Source organism: Sturnus vulgaris, chromosome 22 (genome assembly GCF_052056855.1).
Source record: "Sturnus vulgaris isolate bStuVul1 chromosome 22, bStuVul1.hap1, whole genome shotgun sequence".
Taxonomy (NCBI): Eukaryota; Metazoa; Chordata; class Aves; order Passeriformes; family Sturnidae; genus Sturnus; species Sturnus vulgaris.
The window spans coordinates 7,577,364-7,601,273 of NC_142264.1; the positions used below are offsets into that span (position 1 = coordinate 7,577,364).

At 50.1% G+C, this 23,910-nt stretch overlaps 1 protein-coding gene across 1 annotated transcript in view; it reads left to right on the top strand.

The window, feature by feature from the left end:
- ASTN2 (astrotactin 2) overlaps nt 1-23,910 on the top strand; it is a 312,809-nt gene that overhangs the window by 145,110 nt on the left and 143,789 nt on the right. Inside the window, exon 11 of the mRNA XM_088177716.1 lies at nt 18,254-18,404. Within this exon, the coding sequence (XP_088033842.1) occupies nt 18,254-18,404 (151 nt within the window). The remainder of the gene's footprint in view (nt 1-18,253; nt 18,405-23,910) is intronic.

Genomic DNA, 23,910 nt, shown 5'->3' on the forward strand with positions numbered 1-23,910 from the left:
CAGCTCTGGGGTGGGTTGCCTCACTCAGTCACAGTTACTTGTGACAAAATCTTTTTTGGTGGCATTCCCTCTGACTTGGCCAGGATGCTGTTAGTAGGGAGATGGCTTTGGCACTGAGGATGGCACAGGACACTGTCCCTCCCTGCTCTTGCTCTCTGAGCTGGGCAGTGGGAGCCTGGTGGGGAAAAGAATTCCTGTGACTTTGACACAGACAGACTTTGCTACCAAACTCCTCCATTCTCCAGTGAGAACATTAGTGTGAAAATCAAACAGGATCAGGGCCCAAAGGAGTTGAGAAATGCTACAAAAAGCTCCCTGTCACATCTCCCAGCACAACTCAAAGGCTGTTTTTGTACAGTCTCTGGGCCACCTCGTGGTTTCATGTCGATCCTTATCCATGGTTGCTTTACTCATAACTTCAGTGCATTGCTCTATCCAGTTATCAGCTGAAGTCCAGACGGATCAGGTATTTCCCTTTCCTTAAAGAAAGAAAAAAAAAGAAAAAAAACATAGAAGTAGTCTTTAAGATAAGAGGTGAATCTGATATTCAAATGCAAGAGGTAGACACAGAGGGAGGGGACAGGGTGCAGCGTGTCTGGCAGGAAGTGTCACCCCCCTGTCACCTGTCCTGCCTGCGTGGATTGGATGGGACTGATCCCTGTGGAATGTGCCAACCTCCCCACTGGGTCCATGAGCTGCACAAGCTGCCATTGGCACATCCAGGAGCTTCCAGAGCTTCCACCACCTTCAAACCCTCCTGTCTCACCCCATCCCGAGGTCTCTGGTCCCTTCAGTGTCCCCTCCTCAGTGTCCCCTCTGCCCTCCCAGGAGCCCCCCAAGTAGGAGGAGTTCCTGCCTTTCCTGGTGACAGAATCAATACCAATGGTTTCCATTAATATTCTAGGAATGGCAGAGAAGATTGACTGCCTCATTAGCAGGCATCGTGTGAAACTCTGACAATAATTAACAACTCAACGGTCTTATTTGCTGGCCTATCACAGAAGTATTCAATCAAAAATGTAATTTGCTCGACGCTCCCATTTACCATAAAGAGAATATTCCTTCAAAGTTTTAAATAGACTAATTAAGAGGGAAGAAATACAGGGGAAAAAATTATTAACAGTATAGTTTTAATGGGAAATTACTGGAGCGTATTAATAATGCAATAACCATTTTTAACAGCTGTCTGTCAGTTTGTGGGCCGGGGTAATTAAATTAGTCACTAAAGGGTCACTCAAATTGGGTGTCAGAGAGTGGCACTGGGGCTAACAAAGGCACGTCAGGAGAAATGCTGTGGCACAGGGAGGAGGGTGAGGTGCTGATGGTGAAGTCAGGGTCCCTCAGAAATGCCCAAGGACCCTGCAGACATGGGAATCCCTGGTCACATGAGGCAGCAGCATCTCCTTGGTTGAGGTGTGCCAGGAGATGGGAGGAGCAGAGCTTTGTGCTCTGGCTGGGTTGTCTCGGGAAAGTAATGAGGAGGAAGAGTCTTATGTGAGCATGAGCATGGCCCGGGGTGGCCTCTGTGACGTCTGCTTCAGCCTGATGCTGCTCAGGTTTTTAATCTCTTTTCCAGAGCCAGAAGGCAGCGATGCAGGGGATTTTTGGCAGTTTCTTTCAAGGCTTTTATATTCTGCAGGTTTTCAGGCTTGCGTTCCTTCTTCCTCCACCCCTTCACCCCTTCTGAAATGAATTGCAGTTAATTTTGGATGTTGTTGAGCCTGGAAACACATCTTTCTTGCTGCCAGCCCATTAAAAAAATATATTTACAGTTCCATAAAGCAAAGCCAGCTGCCAAGGTAACGTCCTGCTGGCTCCCTTGTGTTCCGGGAGCAGAGTATGGATTTGAAGAGGTTGTATTTGGATTTGCTGTTGTGAGCAAGGAAAATTTTAAGCCCAACAGAAAGGTTTCTACCTGAGAAAATCATTCTGTTCTGCCTGGGGAAGTCTTTTAGGGAAGGAAGGTGCCTAAGGGACCTGGGGTGCTTGGGTTCAGGGCAAGGGGATGCTGCTGCAATTTCCTTCCTTCTCCCCCCCATCAATTAGGATGTGAATGCCTCTGGGTCTGAGTGGGAAGGGATTACACCTTCCAGTGTTTTTCTTCTGTTTTTTATTTTTTTTGAGATTCCATCAATTTTCTCAAGTTTGTATTGAAGTGGAACCTTTTCCATAGTGTGAATGTGTGGAAAAACAATTGGCCACAATGCAGTAAACAAATCCTAGAGGAAAACCTTCATCCATCGAGAGGTACCAAGAAAAGTGGTGGCTGGGGCATTTGGAGGGCAAAGAGGTCTCTGAAACCATGCCCTACATCATGCAGAACAAGGACATAAATTTCCATGCATTGGCTGTACCTTTGGGCATTTTTGGGCAACTTTCCTACTCTGATTTTACATTTTCTCACTCTCAGGACCTGTAGGTGACAGAGGGGATGGCAAAGCCTGTGTGTTCCCCTGAGAGTTTCCATTTTCTTGAATCAACAGAAGGGTTTTTCCATAATTCTTTCTCACATCATCCCCATTTGAAATTTAACTGCAGAGATGCTCTGATCTCTCTGAAGTGCTTGGGGCTTTCTGCTGCTCTTTTTCTATCATTAAGACATGTATAAGGCTAGAAGTTGCTTTAAGTGGGTGATATGGGCAGAAAATGTGCTCCACGTGGCACGTGGGATTTAAATACTACCCATTGGAAGCAGTTCTGGTTCAGCTGTTGGCTCCCCAAACCACTTCAAGAGGAGCATCCCAGGTGAAGGGAAATAGTAAAACCCATCAAAACCCACCAAAATATCCCAACAACAGAAAGAAGCCCAAACCTGTGCCCACCCTTCCTGCAGCCTGGCTGGGCACTCGGGCAGAGGCAGGCCCTCCTCTGTCTCCACATGAGGGGGAATTACAAGCAGTATAGATTATTTTAATGGCCGTATTACTTCCAACTGTGCCTCCACCATCTGTTCTTCCCCAATTACAGATGCAAAAACCCAGCATGTTTCCCCATTCGGGCTGTAGAGGATGAAATACAAGGCTGGTAAAAGGGTGTAAATTCTCCCAACAACGCAGTTGGCACCTGTGAAGTTTTCCTGGTGCTCCTGCCAGGTCGGGATGCTCAGCCTGGTCCCTCTGCTCTGCATCCCAGCCCATGCCTGGGTCCGTGGTGGCAGAGAGAGCTGTTAATAAAAGGAAGAGGCTGTCTGGCTACAAGATTTGTCTAAGCTGTGTGGGGCAGCTGAATTATTAACACTGACCAAGCGTCTCAAGTGCTACAAAACTCGACAAGAACCTCTTACCTCCGGCACAGTGATAAACAGGATTGAGGCACGGTGGGAGGGAGGGAATTAAGATAGGACATCAAAGACTGGATTCCATCAAGTAAATCATGCCATTGCTCCAGTAAAAGAGCCCCTAAATGTTTTATTAGGGATTTTCAACAACTACCAAAATTAAGATGGAAGGGATGAATTATTAAAAAATAGATTAACTAAACCAGCCGCTGAATTAAACATGAAAGGTGTCTGTCGGGAGGAGCACACCATGAGCTGCAGGCATCTCAGTCCTTCAGCCAGGCGTGCTGGAAGGGTGTGCAGAGGGTGAATGGCAGTGCTGGGGGGATGGAGAGCCACAAGCTGCTCTGCCAGGTCAGGATTGCAGTGCCAGGGCATGGAGACACTGGCTGCAGGGTCAGGAAATCAGAATGCCAGGTGCTGCAGAGGCATCAAAGGGGGAGTTCTAGCTCAGGGGGATGCAAGCTGAAGATGTGCAAAGGGCAGCGAAGGAAAAAATGCTGGACCTCTGTTAAATAATGCAGGAAATGTAGGTGGAAAAGGAGACTTGCCTGAAGTACTTGAACCAGAACCTGAACTTCCTTTTCCTCTGTGTTAATTTGGTTTTACCAACTCAAAACCAAGGACAAGGACTGAGAATGGGAATGGGTCAGGGGCTGGGGATTGGCTCTGAGGTTGTGATGGGCACTGGGCAGCTGCTCCTCCAGGTTTGATGCTTATGGCATTGGATAAGGGTAAACGAGGGTTTATAGGGGCCAGAGAGCCCCCAGGATGAGGGGATGACTGAGGAGGGCTCCTGTGGCCCCTCCCTCCAGTGCTCTGGGAGGACAGGACATGATTTGGGTGGTGCCAATATCTGGGAACTGCTGCAACAAGGGGTCTGTCCATGCCCCTGCATAATTAGGCCACATTGCTCTGCCCCTGGTTGGCTTCTTGTGCTAAACCTCTCCCACCTGTTAAAAATAGAGACAGTATCTTAAACTCTTCCTAAAGCAGTTTGGTGTTTGTGTGCCCTCGCAGTACGGCCTGTTCTGACATTCCCCATGCCAGGACAGGGCAGCCTGTGCAGGTGAAGCACAGGAGAGAGCAGGAGGTGAAGAGATGCTCTTGCCTGTGGTTTGTTTTTGTTCCAGCCTCCAGCAGGGTGAGAGCATTGTGGGACCATCATCTCCGAGTGCAAAGAGCAAAACGGGGTGGAAATTTCTGTTTGTTCCCTCTCACTTTCTTCTTCCCCAGCACATCCAAAGGTCTTACTTGGAAGGCTACAGTCAGACCCCTGCGAGTGCCAGCAGTAGTAGAACTGCTGGGAGCAATGCACAGTGTCTGCAGCAGCAGTGCTTTAAGGGGCACTGATGGAACGAGTGGAGGCTTCATTCATAATAATAATAAACCGCTATTTTGCGGTTTTACGCCGCTTTTAATCTTCACAACTCAAAGGAACATTAATTAACTGTGTGGCACAGTGGGAGGCAGGTAGCTGCTGTTGTCCCTGTTTTACAGATGAGGAGGCTGGAGCACTGGCACATCCTGCAGCCTGCCCACAGTCAGGCAGTATTTCACCCTCAGAGTCTGCAGACGATCCCAAAATGCCAGCTCCTGCTCGGAGCTTTATTCCTGGGAATGCTCTCCTGGGGCAGTGCAGGCCCTCAGGAGCTTTGATGTCATTTGCATTTCTTTACACCCAGTTTGGTTCTGGATAGATGGAGGTGAATATTGCTGAAGTCAAATAAGTATCTTCTAATATGAATTAGTCCAAATGCCAAAAGCAAGTTCCTTGCCCTCGGGCCAGCGACCAGGCAGTGTTCCAGCTCTGCAGTGCTCCTTCCATCGGGAGAAAAACCTGGAGAAACATGTAAAGCTCAGGCTTTGCTATGATCCCCACTTTTCACTAATATGTCTGGAGAAGCCTGTTTAGATGAAACAGTAAAAATGCAACCACTGACTGTTCTGCTCAGAAATTCCCAGGTTTGCCTCCCCAGTGAGCTCTGCCTCCAGAAACCTCGAGCCTGACTCTGTCCAAGAGTCACATTTGCAGAAGTTTGCTTCTGCTGCTGTTTATTGGCTGGAAAAATCGATGCTTTAGCCCTTGTGTGTGTAATCAAAGGGGAGTCTTGGCTTGTATTTTGGGCGAGGGTCTGAGTAATCCTCACCTCTCCTCACAGTGTGCTGGCATTGCTCTTCACTCACTATGCAGTGAGCCAGGCTGAGGGATGCCCCTGATGAGGAGTGGGGTTCATCCTGCCATGGATACTGGGGAGGGGATCAGCCCTCTCCTGCTCTCTGCCCACTCTGAGAGCCCTCCTGATGCTCACAGCTCCCCTCTCTACCTGGACTGTGAGGGATGCTCCTGGCATCCATCAGATCTTCATCCATTGCTCCCCGGTGGTTTGCAGGGCTCATGGTGGGTCCATGTCAGCCCCTGTGTCTGTGTGGCTGTTTCTAATGTATTTTAAAGGAAGCAAATTACATTTTGGGCATCCTCCTCAGCCCCTCGAGGCAGCCCTTGGATTAGCACGGAGCTTTTCCATTTCCATCTTAATTAAGACAGGCAGCAAAATAAAGGTAGTGAGTGAAGTATGATGCAGGAGGAGGATGATCCTACAGTGTGCAAATGCTGTTCTTGTCTGTTTCTTTTTTACCCTTTTTTTTTTTCTTTTTTTAATCTCCTGTCATCAGTCTCCTGTTCCTAAATGTGCAGCTGGAGAGAGGGTTCCTAGACAAAGTTCCTGCTGATGGATTCTGACAGATCTAATCATGCAGGAATGGTGACGACCACGTCCCACACCACTGTGAGTTGTGGTTCAAACCTAATATCCTTCACCATGACACTCTGTGGCAACTGAAAGGAGCCTGCTGGCTGAGCTCTGGTTGGCCTGAGGGGAGCAATGTTCCCATCACATGCACACCTGCCTGTAGCTCCCATCGTTGCCTGTGGGACTGGGTCCCTGATGCATTCCTTGCAACCTCTGCCATCCTGCAGCTCTTATTTAATGTCTCTCCCAAGTGGTGTTTTACCTGTCTAGTGCTGTGGGTGATCTCAAGGCCGTACTCCTCCTCATCTCCCTAGCATCTATTACAAGCAGTTCCAGGGGCTGTAGGCTGGGACTGATTTGATTGTGCTCAGGAGTAGCTTAGAGCACCTCTAGGTCTGTACCTAAGCTAATCCTCAAGGCTGCCTTCTCTAACCATTGGAGATCTGGTCTGTGGGGCTCAGATCAGTTATTTTTCACTGCCTTGGGGCATGGGGATCATCCACAAGTGAGCCAATTTCTCCCTGTGAGTTTGGAGGAGCCCAAAGTAAGCAGTCCTGTGTGTATCTGTGCCTGAGCTGGATCCCATCTTGACCTCTCAGATCTGGGGCAGGGCTGGTCTGGTCACTCCAGGACCAGCAGCAGTCAGGTCTGAGCCCTGCACAGGCTGTGAACCCATCCTGGACAAAGCCCCTGGCACCAGCAGGTGCTCATTTGCAGGAATGCAATCCCCTGTCACCTCATCTCAACATTTGGGTCTGGGATCATCTGTTTTAAACACATCAGACCCAGTCCCATGGCACAGTTCCAAGCCTTGGCAGAGCCAGAACAATTCCTGCCTGCAGTGCTGAGCTCCCAGGTGGAACACCCTTACATGAGATACAACCATGCCCTGATTCAGCCTCTCTGCCTTTAACCCTCTCTCCTCCTCAGGCAAATGATGATGTTCCCTGTTCCACGTCCAACTCCCCACTCAATTTATCTTGTTTATTGACCCAAGCAGAAAGTCAATGTTTTCTTCATCTGCCATTTGCTTCGATGGCAGCCAATTTGGTTCATCTGAAAAAAACCCAGATGCAACAGAGTTTAGCATCAGATTTTTCTCCTTTTTTTTTTTTTTTTTCCCCTTCCTTTCTTCCTTTTTTTAGATGCTGATTATTCTTTTTTCCTGAACACACCTGGCCCTGGACACAGCTTGGCAGCCTTTGCTGTACGATATGGCTGCAGGCAAGGCTAAAAATGTGCAGCAATTACCCCACGAGCTGCAGAGCCAGGAGGGAGCCTGCAGGTCAGCTCATTACAGGCAGGTGATGCTGCAGTGCCCCTGCCCTCCTGGTGGGAGCTGTTTGCTTGGGAAACGTTGGCCTCTGGGGCTTTCATGTGCATTTAGAGCTTTGTCTCTTCCTCAGAAGTTCGAAGGTGATGTTTTGCAGCCATTGCCTCAATCAGAGCTTCCCAAGCTGTGGGCTCCTCGTTTGTGCTGGGGGTGGGATGTGGGATGTGGGATGTGTCTCTGAGGGGACATTCATGGCACTGCACATCAGGAAAGAGAACTGAAGGGGTGCCCCAAGTGCAGGGCTAAACACAGCCTCTGGCCCAAGGAGTTTGCAAGGTGGGATCAGTGTGTGGCTGCTTTGGGCTCTGTCCAGGCAGTGCCCACAGCCAGAGTGGCACAGCTTTGCAGGAGAGGCAGAAGAGGAACCCTCCTGGCAGTGTGGGTGCAGTTTTAGGTAATAACCAAAGTGATTTTACGAGCTGTGCCTGCTGCACAGGGTGGTCCAGACCTTCCCAAACCACAGATCCCCATCACCTCCCTGAGCCAGCAGTGGTGTCTCTCTGATCCTGGGCTGAGCTTGCTCAGGGATCCAAACCCCTCTTTTTCTCCAGGGTAGGAAATTCTTTGCTCTGAGATGCCAGCATCTCCAGGTAAGGGTGGGATGGATACCAAAGGCAGCAGCAGATCAGGATGCTCCTCACCTCTGGAGAGCACACCCATAGAGGTGGTGTCCTCAGAAGGGCTCAGTGGCTTCCAGAACAAAGTGCTGGCCTTGTGGCAAATCCACCTGTGCTCCTTGGAGCTGCTCCTGGATGTGGGCACCTTGGAAAACACAGTCTGCTTCGGGTGCCTAGATAAGAACCAAGCCCTTTTGAAAAACCTGCCCAGACAGATGGAAAACCCAATGCAAATCTCACCCCAGGTATAAAATTAATTGGATTCTAACTTCAAAGAGTACTTCTGGAAATGAGCTGTAAATAATCTAGTTGTGCCTCAGTTCCTCTGTCTGTGGACATTCATCTGGCTTTTTTTGAGCCACTGAGTGTTGCTGATGGAAGGAGCTATATATAGCAGCAAAGCTATGCATATATAGATGCATATGCATAAATGTATCCCTAGTAACTGGCCCAGGTGTGTGATGTTTTCTCTAATACAGCTGACAGGTTTGTTTCCTAAAAAAAAAGCTCCAATTTTGCTTCCTGTGGGCTCTCACTCCTCTCATTGTGCAGTCTCCTGACATGGGCTGCTTGCTTACCCCATGCCATGGCTGGAAGCCACAGAAGCTGGGATCTGGTGAGCCCTGGGATGCAGAGGGGTTGGTGAGGGTCACCAGGTGTGTGGGTCTCAGCAGGGTTCACCTGGATGGAGCTTTATGGCAGAGCTTGGTGCTGCTCCTGGAGCTGCACGAGGCTGCTGAGCTGTGGTGCCCAGAGGTGACTCCTCCAGCCAGCATTCCATAGGGATCTGCATTCCCAACACCCATTCCTGCCTGTGTGGAGATGGCTGGGCCCTGGCACCCAGTTTCTGAGGAGCTCAGCCCTGTCTTTTCCCAGCAGATCAATAGGAACATCTGTGGAAAATCAGGACATGGATATCTGATCCAGCAGCCTTGGCTGTTTCCTATTTATCTAATCTAATTCTATCAGCATTTCCGAAGTGCTTATCAGCACACATCTTGCTACTTTATACGTGTATTGGAAACCCCCCCAGTCCATGGGCAATGAGAGGGGCTGAGTCTGGGCTGTGGCCCCTCCCTCTCCCAGCTTCTCTGCAAAATCCAACTTTTCCTCCTGACCCTCATGAATTGCTCCAGAACCAGATCCAGAAGAGCCCACTAGGACAAAAAACTTGTCCAAAACACCCCAGAGGGGTGTCAAAGGGAAGGACAACCCCAGTGAGTCATTGATGCCTAAGCAGAGGCTGAAGTCTGAGGCCCAAGCTGGCATTTTCCAGTTTGCCATTGCAAAATGCTTTGGATGGCCAAAGACCCCATATGGATCTGTCCCATGGGACAGTGTAGGACATCTCTGCTTCTGTGGGGCTGAAGAATTGTTCAGCCATGGGGCCCAGGAGCAGGGGATGGAGCTGTACATGGGATGGGCTCCTTCCACCTCCTCTCTTGTCTTTCTGGCCCCACCAGCAAGCAAGTTCCCAATTTCTTGGCCAGGGAAGCAGGGTGGAGAGATGGAAACTGGCACAGCCAAGCTCCTGTTTGGGCTAGAATATATATCTGGTTTAAATGAGAAAATCCTTTAGGTCATGCCTTGGGAATGCTGAACGAGCTGGGACCTGAAATCTTGGTTTGCTGATGGCTTGGAAGGGCAAAGACAGGGGGAGAGTGGCTGGATGCTCCTGCTCTCTCCAGCATGTGACCTCCCCTGCTGGGAGTGGATACAGGTGAGGTGGAGAGGAGATGCCCAGAGCCCATCACAGCACTGAGTTTAATGGCGATTTTGCCATTAATGACATTTTTTTGGCATGTAACGTGGAACCCATGTGAATCTGTGCTGTATTTGAACCAGCAGGGCTGCAATCACTGCCTGGTATTGGGGTGGCCTCACCCATCTCAGGATGTTTTCAGCATGTAATAATTTAGGGCGAGAGATCTCAGGACTTCTATCTCAGCTTTTGCTTGATTGTTTGTTTTTCTAAGATTTCTGTTTCTCACCCCCCCAAGCAACACTGTTGCAGAGGATTGAGGCAGGCATTTTGTGGAGGGTCTCTGTTTTACAGAAGAACTGCCTTAATTTGTCCAGCTCCAAAGTGCTTTTGTAAAACTGGAATTGCTGCACACAGCGTGAAGCCTTGTTTGGTTTTAGCCGTGAGAGCCAGCAGCTATTGTACATCCCCAAGCACAGAAACAGCAGCTGGCCAAAAACACCGAGTTTGGGCAGGTGGGGAAGGGGAGCTGGGAGAGGAAAATGAGAAATGCTGGGCCAAGCAGTGAGAGGGCAGGGAGCAGTCAGGGAGGTGTTTTTGCTCCAGGGAGAGCTCTGCCCACCAAAGGTACAGTGATGCTTTATCCTGCAGCTGCTGCTGGAAAATCTCCTCTTTTTCCAGGCTGAACACCTTCCTCCCTGCCCAGAATAAAACCCCCAACAGCTCCTCTTTAGCAAATGTTATCAAGTTTGCAGAACTCCAGAGCTGGCAAGTGCCAGGGTCGGTTTGCTGTGCAGCCTTCAGGCAGCCCCTCTGTGCATATGCATTATGGAATCATCTTTAATGGCATGATCATATCCTAGTTTTTCACCTTTGCCTCGCTCAGCACAGCTGATGAACCTGCTCTGGGAATGAGCTGCATTAATATGAAGCTGTAAAAACTTCAACTGAAGTCAATGAGAGCTGTACTTTGAGCAGGGAAAGTGTCATTTAATGCTAAGCATTCTGAAAAATCACATCTAAATGTCTCAGATTTGGTGCACGTAACAGAGTGGATGTTTTTTACATCACTGTTCCTATGGCTTGGCTCCCTGTCTGTAAAATGGGGATGATAACAGGGAGATTGGGAACTTAATCACTTTATTTGTTGTGAAATACTGCTGCTTCTCGGTGTTGAGTAAAGCATAAGCAAGCCACAAGGAGCTAAGTAATTGTGATGCAGAACAGTGCCTGGATAGAGTACAATAAAGTAGGAGCTATGTGTCCTCCAAGCAAGAGAAAACAAGATACTGAGAAGCTGCAGAGGAAGTCGTTTGCAGGGGGCTGAGGAGCTGTGGATATTCCTCAGTACCCAGAGGTGGTTTTGGGATGCCTAAACTGAGCTCTGGACCGTTTCAGGTGGCCCAGGGCTCCTGGCTGCAGCCTGGCACCATCACCTTTGGCATTTGGGAAGAGATAGGTCCTTAGGATAACCCTCCTGGATGTGGTCTTGGAGTTAACACCCCCATCAAGGCAAAAATTACTGGAGACTGCATTAAGGTTGTCCTGTCAACCTTAATTCTGAATTTCCTTAAGTTTTGGGTATGTGACCTTTATAATTTCATGTATTGCACCTTTTCTGTGTGCCCAGGCCAGTGTGATGGCTCTGTTCTTGGCATGCCTGATGGACCTTGGTGTCTCCCTGGCAGTGCCCATCACATCTGCTGGGGTGGTCAGGGGGGACACGATGCTTGGCAGTGCTGGGTTTCCTCCTGCCTGGTGTCCCCAGGTGCTTGCTGTGGGATTTCTGTCCCACTGAGAGCACCTGCTGTGCTCCAAGCCCCTGTCCCATCCCATCCCATCCCATCCCATCCCATCCCATCCCATCCCATCCCATCCCATCCCATCCCATCCCATCCCATCCCATCCCATCCCATCCCACATTTTGCTGCCGAGGTTCCTGACACACAGGAGCATCCAGCACACTGGAAATGCATCCTGCTGAAAATTTGGGATGGATTACAGACTGTAGCAGGTACCAACACATGTAATTCCCAGCCCACTTCCTGCCCATGCTTTGCCATCCCTCGTAAGGCTCATGTGCCTTTTCTTAACCCTCCCAGCACTGACGTTGCCTGGGAGACTGAGGCAGCACCTCCTGCATTTCCTTTGGCTCGTGCAGGGTTGAAATTGCAGCCACAACCTTTCTTGAAACAAGAAAAATACTCAGAATTAAATCTATCTAGTTTAATTCATCTGTGATATGATGAATTCATATGGCAGGGCTGTGCTGGCTCCAGGGGGCTGCAGTGAGGTGCAGGGTCCTTGTGAACCCCAACATCCCTTGGGATGTGCTTTCCTGGCTTGCTTTTATCCCAGTGTGTTTGTTTTTGCTTTGCTTTGCTGTAATTAAATTCCTGCCCCTTCTGCTTGCAGAAGTGATCTTCAAAATGCTCAGGCAGAGGGGTGGTTTTATTGAATCTCCAGCAAATTATTGATGCTTGGTGGGGAATTTTTCACACTTTCAACCTCAAGGTTTTTGGGAGAGCGTTTTTGCAAGTGTTTATTATAGTATTGCCACAAGAAGTGAGACTACCCAGAAAATTTATAGCAAGCAGCTCATCATCTGTGGAATGTCAGCACAGCACCGTTGAAATGCCTTCTCCAGTGTCACTCAAGTGAGGATGATTTCTCCCAGTCGAGGACCTGGATAGTGGTTTTTCTTCAAACCTTCCAGCACTATTACAGTGGCTGAAAAGTGGTTGTCGGTGTACTGGGCAGAAAATCACTTTTTTCCTACATGAAATAATAAATCTGATGCAGGCACAGCACTGGGACACCTGGTTAAAGACAGGAGCTTCAGTATGCCACAGTTTCAGGCTGTGAAGTCCCCAAGTGAGAAGCTGCCATCACTTCATGAGCTCCTTCAGTTCTGGGGAGGGACATGAACTTTTCCAGAGCATTCCAGCTTGGTCAGTGTGGGAATGGACTCACTTGGCTCATGGTTCAGTGATGTAGGAGATGGTTGCTGCATTCTCCTCAGATATGGGTATCAAGAAGAAATCCTTCCCTGGCAGGGTGGGCAGGCCCTGGCACAGGGTGCCCAGAGCAGCTGTGGCTGCCCCTGGATCCCTGGCAGTGCCCAAGGCCAGGTTGGACACTGGGGCTTGGAGCAGCCTGGGACAGTGGGAGGGGTCCCTGCCATGGCAGGGGTGGGAATGAGGTGAGCTTTAAGATCCCTTCCAGCTCAAACCATTCTGTGATCCATGACTGAATGCTGTAGGGATGCAGGAAAGGGCTGTAGAGAGAATGGTCTCTTGCTGCAGGCAGAATAAAAATTGAAAGGGTTGAAATCCCAGAAAAAAAAACATATTCTGTTGCATTTAAATTGGAGACCACTTTTCTCAGGTGATCGTTTATTACACGTTCTTTATAATTTGGGTGTTTAACTGGATAGTTCTGAGTACAGAGCAGCTGAGCCTGTAGTGCAGCAGACCCAGCTGGAATTGTAGTGTGAATGTGGGAAGTGCTAAAAGTACTAAAAATAACTTGGAAAGCATCTTCAGTTGGCCATCCAGCAGCGGTGAGCACTTTCCATCCCCTTCTCTTGTTGCCTTGGCTGCCTGTCTTAAATGTGAAGAAAATCATCACCCTCAGTGTACAGAAGCTGGGAGCAAAAATGAATGTTTGTGACACACAGGGGGTCCTGGCAGGGGACTCCGCTGGGGAAGGGGTGGCTGTGCCTTTGCAGAGGGCAGGAATGTGCTGAGTGTGGTGCTGGGACTGCAGGTGGTGGCACCAAGGGGTCCCAAAGGCTCTACTTGCAGCCAAGGTCCCAGTCCCATGTGCTGATCAATCCTTTGCTCTGAATCTGGGCTTTGCAGCTGCAGCTTGGGGTTTTATTGGTTATATATAATTATGAGAAATGTGATTATGAGTTTTGCAGTACACCCTCAGCTGGGATCCATGTGTCGCTCACCCTCTGTGCCCATTTCTGTGATGAATTTTCCAGGGCACCGTGGGAGATCTGCTCAGAATTGCTCAGGCAAGCAGCAGCTGGGCTGAAAAATGCAGAATCTGGGTGTAAATTGCTCTGTCCTGGTTTGCAAGTGCAGCAGCTCTGAAGTTCCCTGTTCAACAGAGCAGGGAGCAGCACAAGATGCTGGGCATGAGCCCTCCTGGCTGGGCTGTGCTGGGTGGCTCTGGGTGAAGCTGTAGGTGACAGCTGTGCTGCCAGTGAGCCCTATCCCTAGAAACTCCTGAACCTCAAGCTCCCATCCTGATCCATCTCCAAACCCAGCTCAGGGAGCAGATGGCACTGGCTTAGTCTCCAGCTCGCATTCTTTTCTTTATTTTTCTCATCCATGGTGAACTTTGTTAGGCACTGAAGTCTTTAACCATTAGCAGGCAATAAAAAAGGGGCAGCAGAGTTGGATAACACCCAGTAATCCCCTTCAGGATGAGCTGGAGAGAAGAGCCACTGCAAAGCTCTGGAGCTTATTCTGGGATGAGTGCTTTGGAGGCTTTGAGAATTGCTTGGTGTTGGTATTTCATGAATAAATAACCCCCAGCGGTATTTGTCAGTGAATCCACTTCATTAATGAGACCTGGAACAAAGGGGGAGGGTGGAGAAAAGTGGTTTGGAGGGAATCCAGCTGGTAGGAGGTGGAATGGGGCTGTGTGAGGATGGGTGCCATGATCTGAACCATGTGAGCAGAGTCAGGATGGGAGCCCTGCTCTGCTGCACCACCCTGGACATTTGTGCCATGAGATGTTGATAGAAAATGGGGTTTAACTGATGCTGGGTGTGTGTTCAGAGGGTCCTGGCAGGGAGGGGAGTGTGTTTCATTTATAACTATATCATTTGGGTGTCAGCAGGTGTCTTTGGGAAGGCTGGAGAGTTAAAGAGTGTGTGTGTGTTCATGGGCTTGTGGGGAGGATCCGGCACCAGAAATTAGGTCTCTCTCTCCAAAATACCCCTTTTGAGAAGACCTGGCTTCGGGTCACTGGTGGATTGCCTCATCCTCCCAGTGCACCAGGTGCTGAGCCCTGCCTGCTCCCTGGGGTTTTGGCACCTGGGTCCAGCCAGGGCTACCAGCAGCTCCCCTGGGCTCTCTGATGTACTCAGGACACACAGCCTGTCCTTCTCCACCCTGCCCTGTCAGAACAGATCCAGGGCTCAGTCACTGAAATCCGACACAGAGACATGGAGAGAACAAGAGCTGTTCTTTTGCAGGCAGCTTCTAACTGCAGGGAAAGTGATTCATCCATCAGGGCTGGTCTAATCTGGCACCCGGGTGATGGTGGGGATGGCTGTCCCCAGTGGGGGCACATCCATCTGGTCATCCCTGCAGTGGTGGCCAGATGCTGCCATCGCTCCTCAAGTGTCCCCTGCCTTGTCTCACTGCGTTCTCTCCAGGGCTGGCTCTGGAATGTGAGAACTGGAGCCCCACACAGCAGGCAGGGAAGGACAGGCAGGGGTCACAGCCAGAGCTGTGAGGGTGGGAAGTCATCTGCTCCATGCCACGTGTCACTGCAGAAGGCAGGTAATTAATGACTGCTCTCCACTCCCAAAATTCAGTGAGCTGCTGAGGCTGGCAGTGCCAGGGGCTCGGCAGTGCCAGGGGCTCAGCAGCACCTGCCTGCACTGAGCTGGGCTCCTGCAGCCCCTCCAGAGCAGATGGAAGTGGAGTTTGCTCCCAGCTGGCTCCGAGCAGCACACTCAGCCTCTCATGAGCTGCCCTGGCCTGGCAGGGCTCTGTGCTGGAGGGAAGCTCCTCTAATGGAACGATGGCCAACACTGCACCGATCCTGCCGAGCGGCTGCCCTCGCCCTGCTCCTCTCACAGGTGACACTTGAACACTTCCCCGCGGCTCTGCTGCCCAACCTCCCAGCAAGGTTAATATTTTAATGTGCTTAATGGCTCATTCCAGCTCACCAGCCCTTCCTGGGCTTTGGCAGGGGTCATCCATTATGCCAGGCTTGGGAGAGCGAGTTTCCCGTTCCCATCCTCAGACCTCCCGAGGGCAGCAGGTTGGTTCGTGCTTCCAAGTTTTAATTAAAATATGACAAGCTGCCCTTGCCAGCCCCAGCCTGGTGCCATGTGGGATGAGCTGATGTCTCCTGGCAGAATTCTGTTTCTCTGGAGCAATCCCATGCAAGGACCCTGCCCCAGGATCTCCTTTCCACCACCCAAAGCAGCTGTAGCTCCTCATCTTCTCTTTCCAGGGATATGGGTTGTTTGGTGGCTCAATGGAAAAGCCAGAAGGGAGGATGGGAGCATGGTTCTCCTTCTGTCCACCCACGATGAGAAACCCCCTGGAAGGACCAGATGGGGCTCAGTTTTTGGGGTGGGTGGTGGAGGAGCTGTCACGGTTTGTTGGTTTTGGCTTTTTAAAAATAATTCTCCCTGTGTTAATAAACAGTGGTTTTAGTTAGTAAATAATATCCCCTTCCTCCCCCCCAATCTCTCCAGCAGAAATATGTGCCCTGATCTAACATATCCTGCCTTTCTCACTGCCTCATTTCAGAGGAGCTGCAGACCCTGGTGGGAACAGAGTGCTGATAGAAAACGGCCTCTAAAGATATTTGAAACATGACCAAGAAAGGACAGAGGGAGATTCGTATCCAAATTTGCTGGAAAATCTAGGAGGTGGGCCAAGAAAGGGAGAATATCAGGAGCTTGATTGCAATGAGTGCAAAGTTAATTGGGAAGCATTAATTGGGGTGAAAAAGGGCAGCACAGACATGAATTTGCTATGTGGGGCACCACAGTGAACACGGAGCTGCCCCAGTGCTGGGATAACTCATCCACCCCAGCCCATGGAGATATGCCAATTTATTGTTTCTCACTGCTTTAAATGGTTTTTTCCTCGTTTAAAGTCCCAGCTTTAGGAATCCTGTGATTCCCTTAAAATCCGGAATCTAAAAAAAAACGTGATTTCAATACTGCATAAGGCTTTATTTGGGTTCGGTCTCAGGAGTTTCTAGCCCTTGAGTTTGCAGGGAAAAGCTTGGTTATACCCTAAAGCAAATTTAGGGGAGGAAAATATAAAAAAAAAAAAAAACCAAAAAAAACCAAAAAAAAGCCACCAAAAAACCAAACAACACTAACCCCCTCCCAAAAAAAACCCCAAAACAAACAAGCAAACAAAACAACAACAACAACAACAAAAACAAACAAAAAAAAAAAAAACCAAAACAAACCCACCAGAAAACAACGCAGCAATTGGTTTATTTTTAAAATCTCATCATTTTGGTGCCAGTTGTGTTATATTCTCTTTTAATGCCTGACTCATGGTTTTGTTGAGAGCTCGGTGTTGGCAGGGCTGTGTGCATGAGTGTGACAGTGTGTGAGCTCAGGGGCCCTCTGCTGATAGAGAATGCAGGGCTGCTTCCAGGCAGCACTGCCGTGCCCCTCCAGGGCTGATGAATATTCCTGTACCGCTGTTTCATTGCCAAGCAGACTGTTTTCACATTAAACCCCCCAAAAAGGGGCACTAATGCTGGGCGTTGGGTCATTGTGCTGATGGGTGAGCAGGGGAGAGGCTCAAGGAGAATAAACCATGCTGTGACTCCCAGCACTGCCTCGGGGGTATTGAGGTCAGAAGGGTCAGGGTTAATTTGCAGTCTCCCATGTGTAAAGATCTAATAAACAACCTGTGGAGGTCGTGTCTGTCACTATCAGTGACTTGTTCTGTGACCTTTCTCTGATCACTTTGTCTCTCTCCTGACAGTAAGAGGGTGAGGGGTTCTGTTGCCCAGGATGGGTTGTGGGTATTGCTTAGCATATAAACTGTACTTTGAAGATGAAAAAAATATCGTGGAGATGCTTAAAGGTCTTGACAAGCATCTGTGATCCTTTTGCAGGAGCCCAGCAGAAGGCAAAGTGCCTGAATGCTTTGTCACAGGCGAAATCTGCTGCGTGTGCAGCTCTGAGAAGCAGGGCTGGGAGCTTCCCATGGCTTCACGTGGCCTTGGAATTACTCCTAGGTGCTCATGCTTCTTGCTTGAGGGGTGTCACAGCATAGCAATGCCTGGGGCTTTGCCCATCATGGGCTGGAGCAGAGCAGCAGAGCTGTGCCTGCATCCATCCCTGCATTATTTGTTCCACATCCCAGCAAGCACAAAGCCAAGTTTCATGTGTCTTCGCAGCTCTGGCAGTGTCCCCGGGGTGGATGTGGGTGATGATGATGGCAGGGTGTGGATGCCTGGGGAGGCTTGGCCCAGGTATGAAACATTCAGGAAGAGTTTTATAGCTTTGGATTTGCTGTTGTCTAGTGTAAGGTTAGATTCACACCCAGCTCCAGGATACCAATGCAGCATCTCCTAGTTGCTAGTTTGCATCAAACTGGTGGATAGTATCTTTGAAACCCCATGACTGGTTGATTCTATGAAGGATGCCAGAGTTATGCAGCAAATTTATTGTATAGCATAATCACAAAGCCCTCATTTCCTTGGGAAGCTTCCTTTGGCTCAGTATCTCTAATGAGAATGCAGGGATTTTGCCAGAGCAGCTCTCTGTGGATTTCCATGCCCATGCTGTGCTCTGCCAGCTCCCTGCCAGCCCTAACAGTGCCTTTTCTCTCCAAGGGAAGAAGCGATGCTGTCCACCTACTTCGAAACCATCAATGACTTGCTCTCCTCCTTCGGGCCCGTCCGGGACTGCTCCCGCAACAACGGCGGCTGCACCCGCAACTTCAAATGTGTTTCAGATCGCAAGGTGGACTCCACGGGCTGTGTGGTACGTGCTGGGGCTGTGGGGTGGGTGCTGGGGCTGTGGGGTGAGTGCTGGGGCTGTGGGGTGGGTGCTGGGGCTGTGGGGTGGGTGCTGGGACTATGGGGTACATACTGGGGCTGTGGGGTGGGTGCTGGGGCTGTGGGGTGGGTGCTGGGACTGTGGGGTGGGTGCTGGGACTGTGGGATGAGCACTGGGGCTGTGGGGTAGGTGCTGGGGATATAGGGTAGGTACTGAGGCTGTGGGGTACATACTGGGGCTGTGGGGTGGGTGCTGGGGCTGTGGGGTACATACTGAAGCTGTAGGGTACATACTGGGGCTGTAGGGTACATACTGGAGCTGTGGGGCAGGTGCTGGAGCTGTAGGGTACATACTGGAGCTGTAGGGTACATACTGGGGCTGTAGGGTACATACTGGAGCTGTGGGGCAGGTGCTGGAGCTGTAGGGTACATACTGGAGCTGTAGGGTACATACTGGAGCTGTGGGGTCCATACTGGAGCTGTGGGGTCCATACTGGAGCTGTGGGGCAGGTGCTGGAGCTGTAGGGTACATACTGGAGCTGTAGGGTACATACTGGAGCTGTGGGGTCCATACTGGAGCTGTGGGGCAGGTGCTGGAGCTGTAGGGTCTCCGGGGCTGGCCTCTGGTTTGGGGACAAGCCAGAGGGAGATGTGACCTGCTCCTGCGTCCTGTGGCTGAGGGGATGTGTGTGCTGGAGGTGAACTTCCCCCAGTCCTGGGGCCTTCACAGCAAATCACAAATGTCTTAAGGACTCCAGGGAAGCAGCCCAGGTGCTCAGATGAGCAAAAGAAAAAAATGCTTGAGGCTGGTGGTGATTTTCCTGCTTGTCAAGAAGCAGAGGTGGAAAGCTGCCTCACTTTTTCTCCTGCTTTGTGTTTCCCAGTGCAGAAGAAAGATGAAGCATCCCCCCAGCCTATCCACCTCTGGGCATCTCTGACATCCTCAGTCTTGATTTGTTTCTGAACATGCTGTCTTGCCAAACAATCTACTGAGCCCCAGGTTTTGCAGAGTCCAGAAAATCTTCTAGACACTAGAGCATTAGTTTTGGGCAGAGGCTCTGAATATTAGAATCCTAGAAGGGTTTGAATTGGAAAGGACCTTAACGGTCATCTTGTCCTAACCCCCTGGTGGGCAGGGACACCTTCCCTAGAGCAGGCTGCCAGAGCCTGGTCCAGCCTGGCTGTGGACAGTTCCGTGGAGGTGTTCCCAGACGTTGATGCCCAGAAGGGTTTTGCTGTGCTTCCAGATGGGAGCAGCAGAGCTCAGACCTCGCCCAGCTCTAACCCATCTCACCTTGACATCAAAGTCATCCCTCCCCTGCATGAGGAGCCTGTGTGAATCCAGAATGACTGCAGAGACACACAACAGAGCCTTGGGAAGTGATGCAAACCTGGAGCATCTTTTCTTGTCTGTTGGTGAAGCCTCTGGCTGCTAGGAAGCCGTGGTGACCCCCAAGGGGGTCCAGAGCTGTCACCCACCCCACCAGCCCCTCAACCCCACATTCCCTGCTCCTAAACCCCTGAAACCCCTCATCCCCCTGCAGGCACAGCCCCTCGCCACATCCCTCCCGTCTCAGCAGAGACAGGAGATAAGTGTCTCTTTATTTATTGAAGATGTTTGTACACGGCAGCTGGGAAAGGTCAGGCTGGAGCCGTGCTGTCCCGGGGGGAGGCGTTTTCATTATCCCCTTCTCAGGTTGCTTGTTAAGGCCATTTAGTATGACAGTCTGATGTGTCACCAGCAACGCCTGGTGCCATCTCCCCCTTGCTGCTCCTCTCCTCTTCCTCCTTTCTTTTCCCATTGCCATTTTTTCTGTCCCCTTTTCCAGGGAGCAGCTGCCTTTCAAGTCTTTTGGGGTGTTTTCCCCCTTTTTTATTTATTTTGCTCTGAATGCCAACGTGCTTGCCAGGCACTGTCAGAAGCAATCAGGACTCTTATCACCTCACGCCTCTGGGAAGCAATGCCTCTTTTTAAAGTCAGGATATATTAAGATAGAAATTGTCAATAAAGTACAGACCTAGTGCTGGCATGTGAAAAGGCAGAAAAGGAAAACTGTGTCACTTGGGGTAAAGCTTCTGTAAAGCCTGACTGAGGCTGTGTGTAAAGAGAATGAACGGTGAGGGGAGAAGGGAGGAGCAGCAGGAACATTCTCCTGGAGGGCATCCCCTCCTGGGGACCGCAGGAACTCCCACCCTTCACATCACATCAGGCTCCTGGGGCTGTGCATCCCATGGGGACAGGAGACAGTCTCTCCCCACTCTGCTCTTCACCCCTTTTTCTCCCCACTGCAGGAGCATGAGGCTGCTCTGTCCCTCTGCACGGCTCCCACTCTTGGGGTGAAGCTCCCCAGTCCCAGCCTGAGGACAGCAGGGCTGAGCAGTGCACGGGGAGTGTGGGGACGGCCACTGCATCCCAGCCCTTGTCTCCCTGCTTGCCTTTGGACCGACACCAGCCCACGCTGCTTCCCAGCTCTCCCAGCCCTGTGCAATGTTTTATTCTCTGACCTGTTGTCGGTCCCTGGCAAAGGAGGGCTATGAGGAGAAGTGTGGAAGGAGCTGTCCCCATGCTTCTGACCGTGCTCCATTGTCCAGGGAAAAGGCTGATGGAGGAGCTGGCAGCACAGCCCCCAGCCCTGGATGGTGCTCGTGGTGATGAGTGGGATCAGAGGGGCTGGGAGTGGGGTCTCAGAGCTCACACAGGCTGGGTTTGACACATTCTGGTACTTTCTTTGCCCATCCCTGTGCTGCCCCTCCTTATCCCACTCCTGCTCCTGGAGTCTGCTGGGTGTGAACTGGGCTTCCAGTGCAAGAAGGGATGGGGTCATGTGCTGCAAATTTTCAGGGATGTCAGTTAGTTTTGAAGCTGAACTGCTGTGAACTCAATTTGCCAATTTGGTAAGTGCTATGGGCAATATCGGGATGTAATTTAATTAAGCTATCCCCTTTTTATAGAGTTCAGGGAGCATTTGCCTACTAATTTTAGCACTAGGTTTGCTCCAGCTTTACTCTGGACACAGATTCACAAATCATGACATGTTGTTAATCTCTACCAGTCAACAGTTTATTAATTTGCTGAGGACCACAGAAGTATATAATCAGTGGTTCATCAATCAAGGCTAAATCCAACAAATGTTCCAGGCAGGTACTGAGCATAAAATATACATGCAGCCTTGTAAGCAATTAATACACCACAGAGCTGGAGCCGAGCAGCTCAACCAGGGAGCAGCACAAATCTCAAAGATTTCTTATTCCTTTTATATATAATCATCATCTGTTACCAGTTCCTTCATGCCCTTAATACGGCTTCCAGTAATTCTGCAAGGACTGGGATGCATTTATCTCCGGGTTTTTAGCAGCGTGGGCTCTGCCATTACCTAATTGTTTGGCCTTAAAAGGTCTCGGTTAAAAAGCTGAGGGTGGAGTGTTTGCAGCTCGTGCTGGAGTCTGCCTGAGTCTCCTTGGGCTGATGATGGAGAGGAGAGAGAGTGTTTAACAGTGCTTTGCTCTGTTAAAATCCTATTTATTAGGCACGACCTGAAGACCCTAAAGCCTCTCCAGCAGGGTTCCCACCCATAGGGATGGCAGCTCCTCACCTGCCATCCCCCACTTCCCATGGGATCCCTTTTCCCCCCTTGTCTCGTGGCTTTCTGTTAGTTTAATGTGCCCCCAGTAGATGGCATGAGTGCATAAAGGGTTTCTGTAGTTCTTTTCTTATCGGAGGTCTTTTTTTTATTCAGGTAATTTTAAGAATTAGCAGCTGCAACCTTGCCAAGACCTTGACATCACTAACTGGAGCCTTGTGTTTGAGCCCTAACATAACCTAAGAGCCCTCAAGCTTTTAAAAGCCTGCTTCCATGCTGCTTTTTCTTGTTGCACTCTAGAACTGCTGATGGATCTGGTCAAGCTGTGGGCATTTCCCAAGAAAGAAAAATCCCAGTGAATTTCTCTGAATGTGGTGACTCTGCAAGTTGAGTCCAGTGTGTGTTTTGTACCATCTTGCAGGGATCACAGCAAACCAGGAGAAAGTGTGCTAGAGGAATAATTCAGACGACATCCTATAAAGGAAATATTACTGATCTTTTTCTACTGGCACTGTGGTAGCTGCACAGCCTGGAGGGAGGATGCTGAAGGAGGGAAAATGCTTAACCCTCATGTGTTGGTGATTTATAATTTGAGATGAAAACCTGTGAATTGGCCCTGAGAGACTGAAGGAAACACCTGCATCATGGCTTAAATTCAGGTTTCTCCAGCTGTCTCTCAGATTAGCTTTGCTGCCTGGTACCAGTCCTCTTACCCACCTGAGGAGAAGGGGGGGTCTCTTCCATGTACCATGACCTGTTCCCCGTGACCAGGTGAATTTTTGAGCCTAGAAAAGCAGGATTGCAGCCTTATTGAAAATAAGAGGGGTAGGTTTTTTGGGGTTTTTTTTGTTTTGCTTTGCTTGGGTGTTTTTTTTGTTTTTGTAGTTTTTTATTTTGTTTTGGTTTTGTTGGTTTTTTGTTGGTGGTGGTTTTTTTGGTTGTTTTTTTGGTTTTGTGTGTGTGTGCTTTTTCCCCCCCCCCCCCCCCCCCAAAGTAATGGGAGCTTTGGTCTTAGTACATGAGCTGGGCAAGGAGGTGCTCTATTCTCTTCCAGTGCTTGTTAAGCATCCTCAGCATCACTGAGGGAGGAGGCAGCAGCAGGTCTGGGGGTGTCTGAGCCCCATGGGGCCTCCCAGGATTGGGGTCTCCTCACTGTGAGGACCACCTGGAGAAGCAGAAGGGCATGAGCTGCCTGGCTGGGGGTGAGGAAGGCAGCTCGGAGTCCTGGGCCAGGAATGATCAGAATTAGCCCCTGGTTTGTTGAAGGTGTGAGAGGTCTGACTGCAGTGTGGGGGGCAGGTGCTGTGGTCTGATGGTTCTGCACATCTGTGTGCCTGCAGATGTTTTTTAAGGCACATTAGAGTGTTCCAGGAGCCAAGGATGTTGCTGGTGGATGTGGAAGGGTTAAAGCATGGCTGTGCTCCAGGAGCCACCCCACCTCGGGAGAGGTGTTGGCAAGAGCTGGGAGAGCCTTGCCCAGCCTGGGCACTGGGTGCTGCTGTTCTGTACAGACATGAAATCCTGCTCGTCCTCACTGGCTCCCCTCTCACAGGCTCAGGTCCCTCTGGCAGGGATTTATTTCTAGTCTGAGCACTAAAAAAGTGCAGTTTGCCTACAAGGATGATCTGAGCTGTTCCTCCCTGTGATTAGGGGGTCAGCCCATCACAAAGGAGGGAATTTGTCTGGCTCAGCAGGATGCAGGAGGGAGATCATCTACTAGAGAACCATTTAATGAAGTTATGGCCTGCAGTGACACTGGTGTGGTGTTGGTCCCAGCCTCTTTAGACACAGAAGGAGGAGAAATTTAGCATGATCCACACAGGCATATAAACCTTAGCACAGCTTGTTTGGGGCTAATCCTTCCCTTGCTCTCTCCCATCAGAATGATGGGCTGTTCCTCTCTGCTGCGGA